Consider the following 16,065-nt stretch of genomic DNA (forward strand, 5'->3'; position numbering starts at 1 on the left):
CTTACAAAATGTACTTCTTAAATAATAAGACTTGGAAGTCAAAATGACTTCTTGATCCATAGGCTGCAGAGTGTGTGTTCAGTTCAGTTCAGTTCAGTCGCTCAGTCGTGTCCGACTCTCCGCGACCCCATGAATCACAGCACGCCAGGCCTCCCTGTCCATCACCAACTCCCGGAGTTCACTCAAACTCATGTCCACAGAGTCGGTGATGCCATCCAGCCATCTCATTCTCTGTCGTCCCCTTCTCCTCCTGCCCCCCACCTTTCCCAGCATCAGAGTCTTTTCCAGTGAGTCAACTCGTCGCATGAGGTGGCCAGAGTATTGCAGTTTCAGCTTTAGCATCAGTCCTTCCAATGAACACCCATGATCGATCTCCTTTAGAATGGACTGGTTGGATCTCCTTGCAGTATAAGGGACTCTGAAGAGTCTTCTCCAGCACCACAGTTCAAAAGCATCAATTCTTTGGCGATCAGCTTTCTTCACAGTCCAACTCTCACATCCATACATGACCACGGGAAAAACCATTGCCTTGACTAGACGGACCTTAGTTGGCAAAGTAATGTCTCTGCTTTTTAATATATTATCAAGGTTGGTCATAACTTTCCTTCCAAGGAGCAAGCATCTTTTAATTTCATGGCTGCAGTCAGCATCTGCAGTGATTTTGGAGCCCCAAAAAATAAAGTCTGACACTGTTTCCACTGTTTTTCCATCTATTTCCCATGAAGTGATGGGACCAGATGCCATGATCTTCGTTTTCTGAATGTTGAGCTTCAAGCCAACCTTTTCACTCTCCTCTTTCACTTTCATCAGGAGGCTTTTTAGTTCCTCTTCACTTTCTGCCATAAGGATGGTGTCATCTGCCTATCTAAGGTTATTGATATTATGGCAGAGTATGTGTTAACAGGCATGAAAACCTTAATCTCCATCAGGGCTCGTGGGTGACCAGGTGCATTGTCAGTGAGCAGTAATATTTTGAAAGGACTCTTTCCCTCCTGCCCCTGAGACCCAGGAGGTCTCAACAGTGGACTTAAAATATTCCATAAAGCATGTTGTGAAAAGATGTGCTGATCATCTAGACTTTGTTGTTTCGTTTATAGAACACAGGCAGACTACATTTAGTATAATTCTTAAGGGCCCTAGGATCTTCAGAATGGTAAGTGGGGATTGGCTTCAGCTTCAAGTCACCAGTTGCATTAACCCCTAACGAGAGTCACCTTGTCCTTTGAAGCTAGGCATTGACTTCCTTCTAGCTCTGAAGGTCTTAGATGTCATCTTCTTCCAATAGAAGGCTGTTTCATCTGCATTGAAAATCTGTTATTTAGTGTTTTTGTTGTTGTTGTTCAGTTGCTAAGTCATGTCCAACTCTTTGCAACCCCCTGGACTACACAGCATGCCAGGCTCCCCTGTCCTTCACTTCTCCTGGAGTTTGCTCAAATTCCTGTCCACTGAGTTAATGATTCTATCTAACCATGTCATCCTCTGCCACCCCTCTTCTGCTTTTGCCTTCAGTCTTTGCCAGCATCAGGGTCTTTTCCAATGAGTCAGCTCTTCACATCAGGTGGCCAAAGTATTGAAGCTTCAATTTCAGCACCTGTCCTTCCAATGAGTATTCAGGGTTGATTTCCTTTAAGATTGACTGGTTCAATTTCCGTACAGTCTAAAGGACTCTTAAGAGCCTTCTCCAGAACCGCAGTTTTAAAGCATCAATTTTTTGGTGCTCAGCCTTCTTTATGATCCAACTGTGCATGACTACTGAAAAAACATAACTTTGACTATATAGACCTTTGTCAGCAAAGTCATGTACTCCTTTTTAATATGCTGTCTAGGTTTGTCATATCTTTCTTTCCCAGGAGCAGGTGTCTAAAAAGAAATTTCAAGGCTGCACTCACTGTCCACAGTGATTTTGGAGGCCAAGAAAATAAAATCTGTCACTGCTTCCACTTTGTCCTCATCTGTTTGCTATAAAGTGATGGGACCAGATGCCATAATCTTAGTTTTTTTGAATGTTGAGTTTTAATCCAGCTTTTTTCACTTTCCTCTTTCACCCTCATCAAGAAGCTCTTTAGTTATTTAGTGTTAGCTACCTTCATTAATTATCTCAGCTGGAACTTCTGGATAATTTGCTGCAACTCCTACATCAGTACTTCTGCTTCCTTTTGCACTTTTATGTTACGGAGACAGTGTCTTTCCTTAAGCATCATGAACCAGTCTCTGCTAGCTCCATACTTTTCTTCTGCAGCTTCCTCATCTCTCTTGGCCTTCATAGAGTTAAAGGGAGAGTGCCTTGCTCTGAATTAGGCTTTGGCTTACGGCAATGTTGTGGCTGGTTTGATCTTGTATCCAGACCACACAAACTTTATATCATCAATAAGGTCTTTTCACTTTCTTATATCATTTGTATATTCACTGGAGTAGCACTTTTAATTTCCTTCAAGAACTTTTCCTTTGCATTCACCGCTTCGCTGACTGACACACAAAGCCTAGCTTTAAGGCTGTCTCAGCTTTCAGCTTGCCTTCCTTACTAAGCTTAATCGTTTCTAGCTTTTTATTTCAGGTAAGAGACATGAGACTCTTCCTTTCACTTAAACACTTAGAGGCCATTGTAGGGTTATTACTTGTCATCATTTCAATATTGTTGTGTCTTAAGGGGGGAGGGCTCAAGTATAGGAAGGAGAGACAGGGGAATGACCTGTTGGAGTAGTCAGAACACACATTTACCAAGTAAGTTCACTGTCTTGTATATGTGTGGTTTGTGGCGTCTCAAAACAATTATAGCAATAACATCAAAGATCACAGGTCACCGTAAAAAATACAATGATAATGAAAAACTTTGAAATATTATGAGAATTACTGAAATGTGACAGAGAGTCATGGACTAAGCAGATGTTGTTGGGAAAATGGTGCCTTGCTGGAGACATGGTTGCCACAAACCTACTTATAAAAAATGCAATATCTGCAAAGTGCAAAACAGTGGAGCACAATAAAACGAGGTATGCCTGTATGTGTCACATTGGGTTACGTTTGATTTCTTGATGTAAATGTTTACCTTTTATCTTGTCTCATGTCCAAGGATCAGCATATACCAAGTGGGAAGATAGGAGCAACAGTAGGAACTAGGTTCTGTTTCCCATCTACTAATTGGAATAAACACCCAAACTTTGTGATCACCAGTTTGTATTGCTTAAATAAAAAAATCAAAAGCTACAAAATTATGAAAGAAGATAAAAAGAGAACCAATGTGATACAACTTTGCTAGTTCATCTGAAGCAGAAAATGTTAGGTCTTATTTTATGTATCTGATTTCTGAGTAAGGTTTGTTTGGAAGCAAAAGCCACCCTTTGCAGATCAGTGTCTCCTTCCTTAGCATTTTTGTTGATGTCCATCCTAAGTCTCCTACAAGGTCACTAATAGATATTTCTGGCTTCATAGCCTTTCTGCCCATATGTGTCAGTCACCTTGCCTAAGTATAGTCTTTTCTTAGGGTAAAAGTAAAGACCCACAGTGTTGTGACTTGAAATCTATTTTAGAGTTATTAACTGTATTTCAGTCACATTTCTCTGGCCTTTTTTTTTTTTTGGTCTCCTGATTTCTGTTTTATCTATTGGGAAAAACAAAACAAAACCTCTTTATATAGTTACATGAGAAGGTTGAACTCCTTAATGGGTTCCCTTTTCCCCACCCTTAGCAATGTTCATATCTTAGAAGTCTACTTCCAACTGTTACCTCCTCTACCTGTTGTAGTAATTTTTACAGGGAGTAATTTAGTGTAAGTTGATCTTTCACAAGCATTTGCATTTGTTTATATGTTATTTGTGCTGAAAAAGCATCTGGAGACAGTCTGAGAGTACAAAACAGTGCGGCAACCTTAAGACAGTGCCCAGAAGCCATTTCACAGTTTCATGAAGATATTCTCGGTAAATCTGAAAGCCAGCCTCTCTGTCTGTGGGATGTTCAGATGCTTGTCTCCTGGTTTCTGTCTCTAGGGCCTTTGTTTACCTGAGCAACCTGCTGTACCCCGTGCCCCTGATTCACAGGGTAGCCATTGTCAGTGAGAAGGGAGAGGTGCGTGGATTTCTGCGTGTGGCTGTGCAGGCCATTGCAGGTAAGTGCCTCTCTTCTGAAATAAAAACTGTGGGTTCTTTGCCTTGAGACAAAGCAGGCTGGTTCCGTATGGGCCACATTTCAGTTAAATACTTCAGAGCAAACTGTGGTGCATCTGACTGTCTCAAAGAGAGCCTTTTTAACTCTTCCTTTCTAACTCTTCTTCCCAAATTTCACAGGTAGATCCTGTTTGGTTTGTAGTAGATCCTGCTGCTATTTTTTGAATAATGGGGTGAAGGGATTTCCTTTACCATGAGGAACAACTCTTGGATTAACTTTATAAAAGTCATTTGCATTTTAAATAATGGATTTTAACTGCTTCAGAAGTAGCAAGATTTTCAGACATTTTCTTTCGTACTTTTCTCTCAGGATACAGCTAGACATTTTGTGCTTTGGCTGCAGTTTTGTAATGTGTGGATCAAGATTTTGATAATTTACACTTTTCCAAGATCAGCCTACCTTCTGAGGAGAGAACTTGGCTATTCCCTGTTAACTTTTCTGTTTTAATTTCCAACTGCTGTGCTGTATTTAATGACCTCTCAGCTTTTCCCCATGGAAATGTGTGCCAGTCACCAATGTTGACTTTATGGTGGTCTCCACAAGTTCAGTCTAGTATTTTAAAATATTTGTTGAGTATTATTGAATATAGTCTCACCAAGGAAAGGGCACAGTATTTCTAAGTATGATATTTGAGCAATATCAAGACTCAAACTGATTCTTTATTAACTAGTTTCATTTGAGCAAGGAGGGGGTATGTTTCCCTGAGTGGAGGTGGAAACCCTATTTGATCTTACTGCTTTGGTCTCATTCTTTCTCATGCAAAATACTTGTTCTTTAGTATCTCCTCTTATATTAAATTTTTGGGACCTTAAGTTTCCACTGCTGCTGCTGCTAAGTCGCTTCAGTTGTGTCCAACTCTGTGCGACCCCAGAGATGGCAGCCCACCAGGCTCCCCTGTCCCTCAGATTCTCCAGGCAAGAACACTGGAGTGGGGTGCCATTTCCTTCTCCAATGCATGAAAATGAAAAGTGAAAGTGAAGTCGCTCAGTTCTGTCCAACTCTTAGCGACCCCACAGATTGCAACCTACCAGGCTCCTCTGTCCTTGGGATTTTCCAGGCAAGAGTACTGGAGTGGGGTGCCATTGCCTTCTCCAAAGTTTCCACTACTTTCCTGTTTATTTTGTAATCCAATGAGTCATTTTCCCTCGGCCCCATATGTCGTCTCATCCTTACGTTTTTTTTTTTCCTGCTTAGCGGATGAAGAAGCTCCTGATTATGGCTCTGGAATTCGACAGTCAGGAACAGCTAAAATATCTTTTGATAATGAGTACTTTAATCAGGTGAGAAATCTTCCAGGAAGAGAAAAACCCTGTGCAAGGAGAAAAAAGTAGACAGATTTGTTAGGAGGATGGGTGTTCAGCACTGGAGGGAAGTTCTCCCTGGAACTAAAAAGTGTAGGTAACCGCAGGATTGTTTAATAGAACATAGGACATGTCTGACAGTTCCCAAGGCGAGGGTGAAGGCGCAGCATTTATACTATGTGGTATCACCTTTTCTCAGGCAGTCCTTAATCAGGCAGTAACCTTTTCTCAGGCAGTAACCTTTCAGTCACGATTATTTGTGGGGCACATAAGCAGACGTAAAAGAAACGTGGGAAGAATATGTTGTCATACTACTTATCATCTACTTATGCCACCTTGTTTTCAGAGTGACATTTCTTCGGTTGCATTGACCCGTTCTGGCCTGTCCTTGGAGGAGCTGAGGATTGTGGAAGGACAGGGTCAGAGTTCTGAGGTCATCACTCCTCCAGAAGAAGTCAACCGAATGAATGACCTGGGTGTGTAATCAGAGTGCTATGACTGGGGGTGCTTTCAAAGAGGGGAACACACTGACCATTGTCAAGGACGATCACTACTATTATCAACTAGTGATGAAAGGATACACTCTCCTCTCTGAAAGGTGCTTTGTCATTATTTGAACCGTATCTGTGTTCATTTGACCCACTTTAGATCTGAAGTCAAGCACTTTGCTGGATGGTAAGATGATGATGGAGGGGTTTTCTGAAGAGATCGGCAACCACCTAAAGCTGGGCAGTGCATTCACTTTCCGGGTCACAGTGCTGCAGGCCAGTGGAATCCTCCCAGAGTATGCAGACATCTTCTGTCAGTTCAAGTAAGCCCCACTTTGCTCCTCCTCCCTAGCCGTTAACCCAGGTGATGACTTTTGCGCACTACAGAGTGCTCTTAGACTTGCCAGATTATACACTGTCGAGAGAGAAATGACTCCCAGACCCTGAAATAAAATGCTTTCTTTACTCTGAATGGGAGTAAGAAGTGTAAACGAGCAGTGAAACGAAACAGAGTTCATAGTGGGAAGGAGTATGGCCACACATCCTGCTAGAGGTTCAGTTGTGGACTGTCCCCCTCTGCCAGGAGTACAGGGTCAGATCCAGTTAAGCTTACTCATCAGCCTTTTTAATGTTCTGCATGCCAAAATGTCTTGTTAATAAGCAAGTCTGAAATCAATGAATTATCCAACTGCCAATTATGCCTGTTGAATGCTTGGAAAAGGCAAAATGTATGTCGTTTAAAGAATAGCAAAATTCTATATCCATTGAAAGAAAGCTAGTAAGTAAGTAGAGAAGATGTGACAGGTTTCATTTCTCATCTGTTTGATAAGCATTTTCTATCCTGTAACCCTCTGGAGCTCTGTGCTCTAGTTACTTTTGTCTCAAGACTTCCAAAAACATTTTTTTGGAGAATCTTAAGTTTTAATATTCCCAACATGAATATATCTTTAGAGTACTTGGAAAGGGCCACAGTATAAGAGAAGGAAGTCTGAACTGCCCCATTCCTAAAGCCCACGGTTTTCTGTTGGTGCCACCAAAAGGCTGCTTTAGGTTTCTGCCCTTTCTTTCCCATCGGTGTGTGCCTTATCCTTTATGGAGGCCTCATGCAGCTTCACTTTCTATGTAGTTGTCAGCCAAGTCCTCAATTAAATGTGGTTATTACATAGTAAGCTGATAATGTCATTTGCTAAAACTTAACAGTTGATGAAATATTATCCATCCAGTGTAGATTTGCCTACATTTAATGTGTTTTCACTAACAGTCTCCATTAGTAGCTAATGTATTTTACGGAAAAGGCCTGCTTGGTCAGCTGACATCTGAAATGGCAAGAATGGTCTGTTAACTTCTATCCCAAAGTCTCCTGAAAAGAGAGTAGCAACTCCACCTGGTGTAAGCACTGGAGGAAAGGGCATGTTGACTCATGTTGAAAGAAGACTCAGATTTTTCTGGGGTTTTTATAAACTCTCATCTGGCCTGCATTGGAAAGACACAGCTGTAGAGCATAGTCAGTGGCCTCATGTATTACCTGTGTGGAACCCTGGGATATTGGTATCTGCTCCAAGGAGAGCCTTGGAGGAGTGTAGGGCAGAGGCCAGCTGATGCTCATGTGGCCTCTGGCAGGTGCATTGTGTAGTCTGGAAAGGAAGAAATTGGAAGAAAAAAGTAAAAAGTAAAAGAGAGGGAGAGAGGTAAGGAGAAATGAGAAGAAAGAAAATAGGCAAGAGTATGCGTAGTGTAGAAAGATGCAGTGTCACAGTGGTACGTGATTTGATTACCTGGCAAAAGTCCACCACGGTCTTCAGGCTGAGAGAATGATGGTTGACCCTTGAACAACTCAGGAGTTACGGGCATTGACCCTCCTGCACAAAGTCTGAAACCCAAGTGTATATTCAGGGTTCCTCCGTATCCACAGTTCCACATCTAAAGATTCAACCAACTGTGGATCATGCAAAACCACAGAATTTACTCTTGAAAAAATCCACATATAAGTGGACCCACGCAGTCCAGTTCCAGAACACCAGTGGTGTTCAAGGGTCAGCTGTAATATGGAAGACCAGGAGTTCATGGAAGACCTGGTCTCTCTGCCCCCTGTTTTTCCCTTTTTTCTTGTGGGAGTGTGGGGTATCCTTCTAGTGGATATTTCTGTCTAGCAGTACATCTTTGAATTGTGTATTTTGTAATTCTCCACTTCTTTTTATTTCAGACTAATATTAGGGAGACAGAACAATAAAATCTCATTATTTATGAGAATAAGTAAACATAGCCCAGTGACTCAGCAAACATTTCAGGAGTATTTTCTATATTTCAAGCCCTGTGGGAGACACACACTCTCTTTTGGGGAAACAGGCAAATAAATACATTATTACAAACAATGGTATCATTGCTGTTGAAGAAAAATAGGTCCCTGTTGCTATGGGAATGTAGAACTGTTTGAGTGAGTCAGGGAAGTCTCCCTGGAAGAGCTGACATTTGAATCTGTTCCTCGATGGTCTTAGAGAGGCTCCCAGCAGGTATGCCATCCACAGGCTTTAGTGCTACCTTATAGAAGCTTCAGTCTGCCAAATCTTTTCTATACAAAATGATTTCAGTTTTTATTTTCAGTAAAAGACTTCTACATTGGAATGAGAGTTCATATGTTTTCATAGCTAAGTGGTGTGTGCTCAGTTGCTTCAGTCATGTCCAACTCTGAGACCTCATGGTCTGTAGGTTTCTAGGCTCCTCTGTCCATGGACTCCTCCAGGCAAGAATACTGAAGTGGGTAGCCATTTGCTTCTTCCCTACCCAGGGGATCTTCCCTATGCAGGGATCAAACCCATGTCTCCTGCATTTCCTGCACTTCAGGCAGATTCTTTACCACTGAGCCATCAGGGAAACCCCAGTTAAGTGGAAGGGTTAGTTGTTTTTTCAGTCAGTTTTGAAATAAAATCTAAAATGCTATCTGTGTGATATGGAACATGTTCTCTACACTGCAAGGTAAATAACTTGTCTCCGTTAAAAACTCTGCTCAAGATGCTTCTTTCCATGGGATCCAGGATAATCCTGATGAAGCCATTTAATGCAAAATTAATGTGGGTTTTTGTCTTTTTCGCTCTCTTAAGCTTTTTACATCGGCATGATGAAGCATTCTCCACTGAACCCCTGAAGAACAACGGCAGAGGAAGTCCTCTGGGCTTTTACCATGTGCAGAATGTAAGTCATATGGACATTTTTTGCCGGGTCTATTACAGGTATGTGGTACCCTGAAGCAGCTGGTGTGAGGCAGGCGTCATGTTCGGGCTCCCTTTGACTTTCTCAGCCGAAGAAGGATGATAATCTGAGCTGCTATGCAGGGGAAGCTCTGTGGCGAGAGCAGACAGTGGAGGGAGCGGCCAGGGCCCTGAGCTCATCCTCAGTGGACAGAGCAGCCAGCATCTTCTCTGAATGACCGTGGGCCTGTGCATAGCATTGGGGATTGGTCTGCCAGTAAATTCTTTGTCATTGAATTGTGAGTTGTTTTAGTGTTTCCGTCCTAGAAAAATAAACATGTTTAATATGAGTTTTGTTAAAGTTAATATGTTCTTTAAACCGTAAGAGACATAACACTGTTCGGTTGCAAATAATATAGAAACTATGAAATTCTTCTGTAGCTGTTTTCCTTTCATCTGATTCGATGATTAATCCTTTAATGCCCCTTACAACTCTCCCATAAGTGGAGTAAGAGAACAGACCCTCCATCTCTTCTAGAAAGATTTACTTAACTCCATTCAAAAGTTTTCATTCTCATCACAAGAGCTAACATTCACTGAGAGCTTATGTTTTGTCAGTCATTGTTAGAGGTGCTTTTTCTGTCTTAATTGATTTAATCCTTTCTTTTATGCCACATACTGTCATAATCCCCATGTTATAGTTGAGATAACTGAGGCACAGAGCAGTTGAAGTCACTCACCAAGGTTACAAAGCTAGGAGGAGGCAGAGGTGGGATTGAACCCAGGGAAATGTGACTCTAGCATCCAGGATCTTCACAGCTGTGCAGGAAACAGTCTCATTGTCTTGCTAACCATAGTCCACTCTCTAAAATACAAAAGGGGGACTCCCTTGTGGTCTAGTGGTTAAGACTCCACTTCCACTGCAGGGGAAGTGATCCCTTGTCCAGGAACTAAGATCCCACATGCCGTACAACTTGGCCAGAAAAATAAAAATAAAGAAGAAAGGACAACTCCAAAAATGGAACAAGCAAACACAAAACACAGTTTTCTTTTTTATGTTTAATTGTATAAACATGAGCATGCCTGTATATGATCAATATTGATTGTCTCCTGTGTATAAGGACTGTGCCTGATGCCACTGTGTGGGGGTGAGGGGGACACTTAGATGAATCACAGGGGATTATACCTCCGAAGAGTTTAGAATTATGATAGAAGAAATAAAATGCATATTTATTTTATGTGAAATTTATAAAAATAGTAGTACAACTTATGGAGATAATCGAAAGGTATTCTTGAAATGCAGTGGAAATGGGAGAAGGGAGAATTATTTCTACAAATGGAAAGAGAATTTTATGTTACATTCTCTGTTGAGGGTGCATGGTTGGATGGAAAAAGAAGGTTGGGGAGCTTCCTGAAGGCTGTAGTGTAAATAAGAAAAGGTGGTCACTCTTGGCCTTGTTCCTGGCACATAGTCAGCAGTCCCAGTTTTCATATCGTTCTTGCTGTTTGATCTGGGCCTTGAAGTACAAGGATAACAGAGGGACAGAGAAGTGGGAAGGCCTCCTGGGCAGGGCTGCCGTCTGGGCCCACCCTCAAAGTAGAGGAGAGAACAGGCAAAGGGAGCAGCCGATGGAGTCCTCATACTGACTGAAGGACGCAGAGGGGCTGGTGGTCAGTTAGGGTAGGTGGTGGAGGGTCTTGAACGCCTGAAGCTTGGTCAGGTTGCTATAGAAGGAAAACCAGAGAAGAGCCCGTCTCTTCTGGAGTGAGAGGCCTGCAGAGTAAAATTCCCAGCACATACTGAGTACTCAGAAGTGCCCAAGTGCTGTTTGCTGCAGACATGTGCATTTTCCTATAAAAAATATTTCCCTAATCGAGCTTGGCTCTACTTCTTATTAGATTGCAGTGGAGGTTACGGAATCATTTGTGGATTATATCAAAACCAAGCCGATTGTGTTTGAAGTCTTTGGGCATTATCAGCAGCACCCACTTCACCTGCAAGGACAGGAACTTCACAGGTTTGGACCAAATGAGCAAAGATTTTTGTTGTTGATATTGTTGTTGTTATTGTTACTTGCCGGAAAGGAAGAAATCTTTTGAGGGATTAAGATAGGTAAGTGACAGTTTTATATATTGTCCTATGTTTCCTTTTTAGAAATGTCACCATCTTTCTTCTAAGCCACCCAGTCACTAATTGTAGGAGGAGCAAATTGAGTTTTTCCCAGGGGGCCTTGAGTACCATCTTCTTGTGGGAAGAGACTTTGAATAGGATAAAGTTGAAGTAATCGAGATATAACGTGGAAATTGTGTATAATTATTCCTAACCACCTAGAACTGCATGAAGCATAGAGTCACTGTGAAATGTGTGTCTGAGTGGAGACACCAGAATGAGGGAGGAAACCATGATGGACACTCTGGGATGTTGACAGAGTGTCAGTGTTAACAGAAAAATTTTCTTATTCATTAGGTAAGACTTACAAGGGGACTTCTATTAAAATGTCTTAGCCTCAGTTTTACTGTGTGGGAATATATCTGATATCTGATAATGTGCTAGTGTTGAAAGTACAGATGATCTGCTTCCAAAAGGGGATTTAAGCATGCCATTAGTATTAGCACAGGGGTCTTTTTAGTCTTGAAGAACTTTCATCTTCCTTTGCAGTCCACCCCAGCCGTCTCGACGATTCTTCCCTCCGCCCATGCCACTATCCAAGCCAGGTGAGTGCCAACTGGGTTCTTCATATGCTGTACAGCTCTTATTCTGCGTGACTTTTCAGGTAAAAAGTCATATTCAAATTCCTGCTCAACTTCTGTGCATCCTGTGTGTTCCAGTATCTAGCAGGACCTAGAATTGTTGGTGAGAAACTCTAGGGCTCTATCCACTCCAACACTCTGTCTTCTTGTTGTAGATTTTGATAAACTCCCTGCTCCTCAGTCTCTCTGCTCTGTGTGTAACCCCTTTAACTTCAGTGATGGGCATTTTTTTGCATGTTACATTTGTTCTGCATGTTCATGTATCTTGTTTTGACCTTTCTTTGTTTATTTTCATCCTTTTTCCTCATTGCCCACTTGCCACATTCCCCCCCACCCCATGATCATTCTCTACCTCTGTGCGCCTTACCTCCATCCTGCCTTCAGACCATGAGAGGAAAATTGAGCTGATCCGATTTCTCGTATCTGACTATGTGAATGTGCATGTGTTGGACACATTTTCTGAGCATGCCAACGTGCTTGCCTCCTCCACCATTGCCACCTTCCAGGATGGGGCTGACCCATCACCGCCTTTTCTCTTTCTGCCAGTTCCCAGCTGCCAGCCCGAGAGGGTACCTAAACGAGATGGTTAGTAGCTAAATTAGCTCTCCTTAGATGTAGAACCATCCTCAGGGGCCAGTCCCAAAGCCTGGCTCTCTGTGTAGGCACCACGGATGTTCCTGTTTGCTACCTGACCTGAATGTAGTGTTCACCACATTGTCAAGGTTATGTTACATTTCCTTCAGAGAGATTTTTTAGGAAGCACCTTCTCTGTTTATGCCCTTTTCACATCATGGGGTAGGAGTGGGGGGTTCCTTAGGTTTGTTGGTTTGGATTCTTTGCAGTGGTATTATTAATTTGAAGGATTTTTAAATAGTTCAGTTCAGTAGCTCAGTCGTGTTCGACTCTCCGCGACCCCATGAATCACAGCACACCAGGCCTCCCTGTCCATCACCAACTCCCGGAGTTCACTCAAACTCATGTCCACAGAGTCAGTGATGCCATCCAGCCATCTCATTCTCTGTCGTCCCCTTCTCTTCCCGCCCCCAACCTTTCCCAGCATCAGAGTCTTTTCCAGTGAGTCAACTCGTCGCATGAGGTGGCCAAAGTATTGCAGTTTCAGCTTTAGCATCAGTCCTTCCAATGAACACCCAGGACTGATCTGCTTTAGAATGGACTAGTTGGATCTCCTTGCAGTATAAGAGACTCTGAAGAGTCTTCTCCAACACCACAGTTCAAAAGCATCAATTCTTCGGTGCTCAGCTTTCTTCACAGTCCAACTCTCACATCCATACATGACCACGGGAAAAACCATAGCCTTAGTAGATGGCTTTAAAAAAATGCTTCTGGTTTTGCTTTCTGACCCTTAGATGCATACCAGTAACCCCCGGTTACCTTCTTGAGTAGCATCATCACCTGGAATTCAGCTAGGGTGAATAATGCCGACAGGCCATGCATAGTGCTGCAAAAGTCGTAAAGCCCCTTTCAATCCATTGGATCAGTGGTTTCTCACAATATCTTTTCAGATAGTAAGCTAATATTATGATCTTCATCTTAGAGGTAAGGAGACAGACTCCCAGGGGTTAAATGACTCAACCAGAATTTCAAAGCTAGTTAGTGGTCAAGTGATGATTAGATCCCAGGTCCCCAGACTCTCACACCACTGCTCCCAGATTTGGAGCAGAGAGCCTGCTTCGAATCACCAAGATTTCAGGATTTCTGTGTAGTGTTTCAAAATGCCCACCTTGTAGAATGTGACATTCTTGGAAGTACTAGGGTTTTGGTTAATGTATTTCATCAGTACAGATAAGGACATGGAATTTACATTTGAAGAAAATGGGTAAAAGATCATTTACAGAATCCCGTGTCTACAGGTTAGACCCATGGTTCCCAGACTTGTCCATACAGTGGAATCACCTGGGGGGCTTCAAACCTCTCAGAGTACTGAGACACCTCCTTGGAGATTGTTCTTTAATTGGCCTGTGGGATGGCCTGGTCCATCTTTGAGATCCCCAGGTGATGCTCATGTGCAGGAGGTTCAGGAACCACTGGGTTAGGGGGGACAGGTGCTCCCCACACCGGAGAAGGTAATGACACTCCTCTCCAGTACTCTTGCCTGGAATATCCTGTGGACGGAGGAGCCTGGTGGGCTGCAGTCCATGGGGTCGCTTAGAGTCGGACACAACTGAGCAACTTCACTTTCACTTTCATGCATTGGAGAAGGAAATGGCAACCCACTCCAGTGTTCTTGCCTGGAGAATCCCAGGGATGGGGGATCCTGGTGGGCTTCCGTCTATGGGGTCGCACAGAGTTGGACACGACTGAAGCGACTTAGCAGCAGCAGCAGCAACTCCCCACACACACCACACACAGTGAGACCCTCCCCACATGGTCTCTCCCACGTTGTTATGTGCTCTGCATGCTGCAAATGTGAGAGCCTCAGGAAGGTTTTTTAATGGTTTTGTGAGCACATTTATGCTGCACAAAAGCTGTGTTCTCATCATTAGATATTTTGTTGAGAGGGAGAGAGGGAGAAAGATGCTGACCCTCCGTTTTTCTTGTTCTGTGAAGTTAGAGTTGCACATAGAGTTGGTTAAGTGTCTCTGGGTCTCCTGCACTGAAATCTGTCCCCTGATTCTTGCTGCCTTTGCCAAGTGTATCCTTGAAGACTGACATTAGAGAAGATTGTACCTTTGCAGGGTAGACTTGGACCACATGTTAACATTTTCCAAAACTTTTAAAAGTTCCAGCCACCAAGTTAAATACCATGAGCAAAACCAGCCTTGGCCAGAGCATGAGCAAGTATGATCTTCTGGTTTGGTTTGAGATCAGTGAACTGGAGCCTACGGGAGAGTAAGTCCAACTTTCTATATTTTTAAATATGACAACTTTTCAAAATTAAAAAATGTAATTTTGAGTCTCTGTGTCTTCAGGTTCACAAAATGACACATTCTAGTCTTGAACTGAATTTTAGGGGTGTTTATTCTTTGAATCAGATGTTTGTCAGAGAACTACTTAGTATTATAATTTACTTTTTTAAAAACTGTTTTCTCATTTATTTCCTCACAGAACATACCATATTCTTATTCAAATGAGAAAATTTAGGCTCAGAGAAATTAAATAATATGACCAAGGAAGCAGTAGGGTAGGGTTTGAACTCAGGACTGTCAGCTTCCATAGGACATCTTTTATTTCCGCATTTTGTAACAGTAAACAATACTTATTGACTGAGTGATTTAACTTCTTGTTAGCAGGAGCATGGAGATTGGCACTTCGTTATGAGGGAAGACAACCTACATACTGGGTTTTATCAGCAAACAAACAAAGGGAGTTAGAAGCATATTGTGCACAATGGGGCCAGAGACTTATATCCACATCTCAGGGGCTTAGGGGACAGAATATTTCCATAGACCAGGGTTTCTCAACCTCTGCACTGTTTGGGGGCAGATGATTCCCTGCGGTTGGGGGCTGTCCTACATGTTATAGGGATTTAACTGCATCCCTGGCCTCTACCCGTTAAGTGCCAGTAGCCCCTCCCCTCCAGTTGTGGCAATAGACATTGTCAGATATCCCATGGGGGCAGAATCAACCCCAGTTAAGGACTTTTGGTTCCAATCAAAATAATCAGCATCGGCTTACTCTGAGCTGTGTTAGACTCAGTGGCAAATGTAATCACTGTTTATACTTGTCTCGGAAATGCTTTTGAAAAACACAAAAGAGATCCCTCTCCTGAAACAGAGAGAAGAGGCTATATCAGTTAAAGGATAGGGGATAAATGTTATCTTAACGATCCTCTGCTTATCATGCTGGGTACCACCATCACAGTTAGCTCCAGGAAACGTTTATTGAGTTTGTGCTGTGTGTGAGGTTTGGCTATCAATCCTGTAGTAGTCATCAATAGTGACATTACTTTAAGGAATTTGACTTTCTGTAGACAGATCCATAATGTGATTATAACTTGCATTATGACGGAGAAGAAGTTACAGTAAATGGTTTCCACTGAGTTAATTGCTTTCTGATTCTTAAAAATCTGAAATTATCTCTTCCTTATCTCCTGACACTTACCATGGCAGTAATACATTATTTATAGAGTATCTATTAGATAGGGAGCTGGGATGGAGCCAAAAGGTGTTACTGCCATTTGAACACTTCAGTCTAGTGAGGATGATGAGACATGGATAT

General features: G+C 42.5%; 1 protein-coding gene across 6 annotated transcripts in view; it reads left to right on the forward strand.

Annotated features, from left to right (window-relative positions):
* KIF1B (kinesin family member 1B) overlaps positions 1 to 16,065 on the forward strand; it is a 154,637-nt gene that overhangs the window by 112,306 nt on the left and 26,266 nt on the right. For 5 of the 6 annotated variants that reach the window (XM_055419531.2, XM_055419532.2, XM_055419533.2 and 2 more), the window contains 8 exons: positions 3,984 to 4,102; positions 5,356 to 5,441; positions 5,809 to 5,938; positions 6,111 to 6,273; positions 9,049 to 9,139; positions 11,035 to 11,153; positions 11,795 to 11,850; positions 14,628 to 14,736. In XM_055419531.2, the coding sequence (XP_055275506.1) occupies positions 3,984 to 4,102; positions 5,356 to 5,441; positions 5,809 to 5,938; positions 6,111 to 6,273; positions 9,049 to 9,139; positions 11,035 to 11,153; positions 11,795 to 11,850; positions 14,628 to 14,736 (873 nt within the window). Of the gene's footprint in view, positions 1 to 3,983; positions 4,103 to 5,355; positions 5,442 to 5,808; positions 5,939 to 6,110; positions 6,274 to 9,048; positions 9,140 to 11,034; positions 11,154 to 11,794; positions 11,851 to 12,432; positions 12,472 to 14,627; positions 14,737 to 16,065 lie in introns of all 6 variants that reach the window. The other variant, XM_088845438.1, reaches the window with a different exon arrangement.

This window comes from Moschus berezovskii, chromosome 17, assembly GCF_049115385.1.
Source record: "Moschus berezovskii isolate FMDL1 chromosome 17, NW_MosBer_1.0, whole genome shotgun sequence".
Taxonomy (NCBI): Eukaryota; Metazoa; Chordata; class Mammalia; order Artiodactyla; family Moschidae; genus Moschus; species Moschus berezovskii.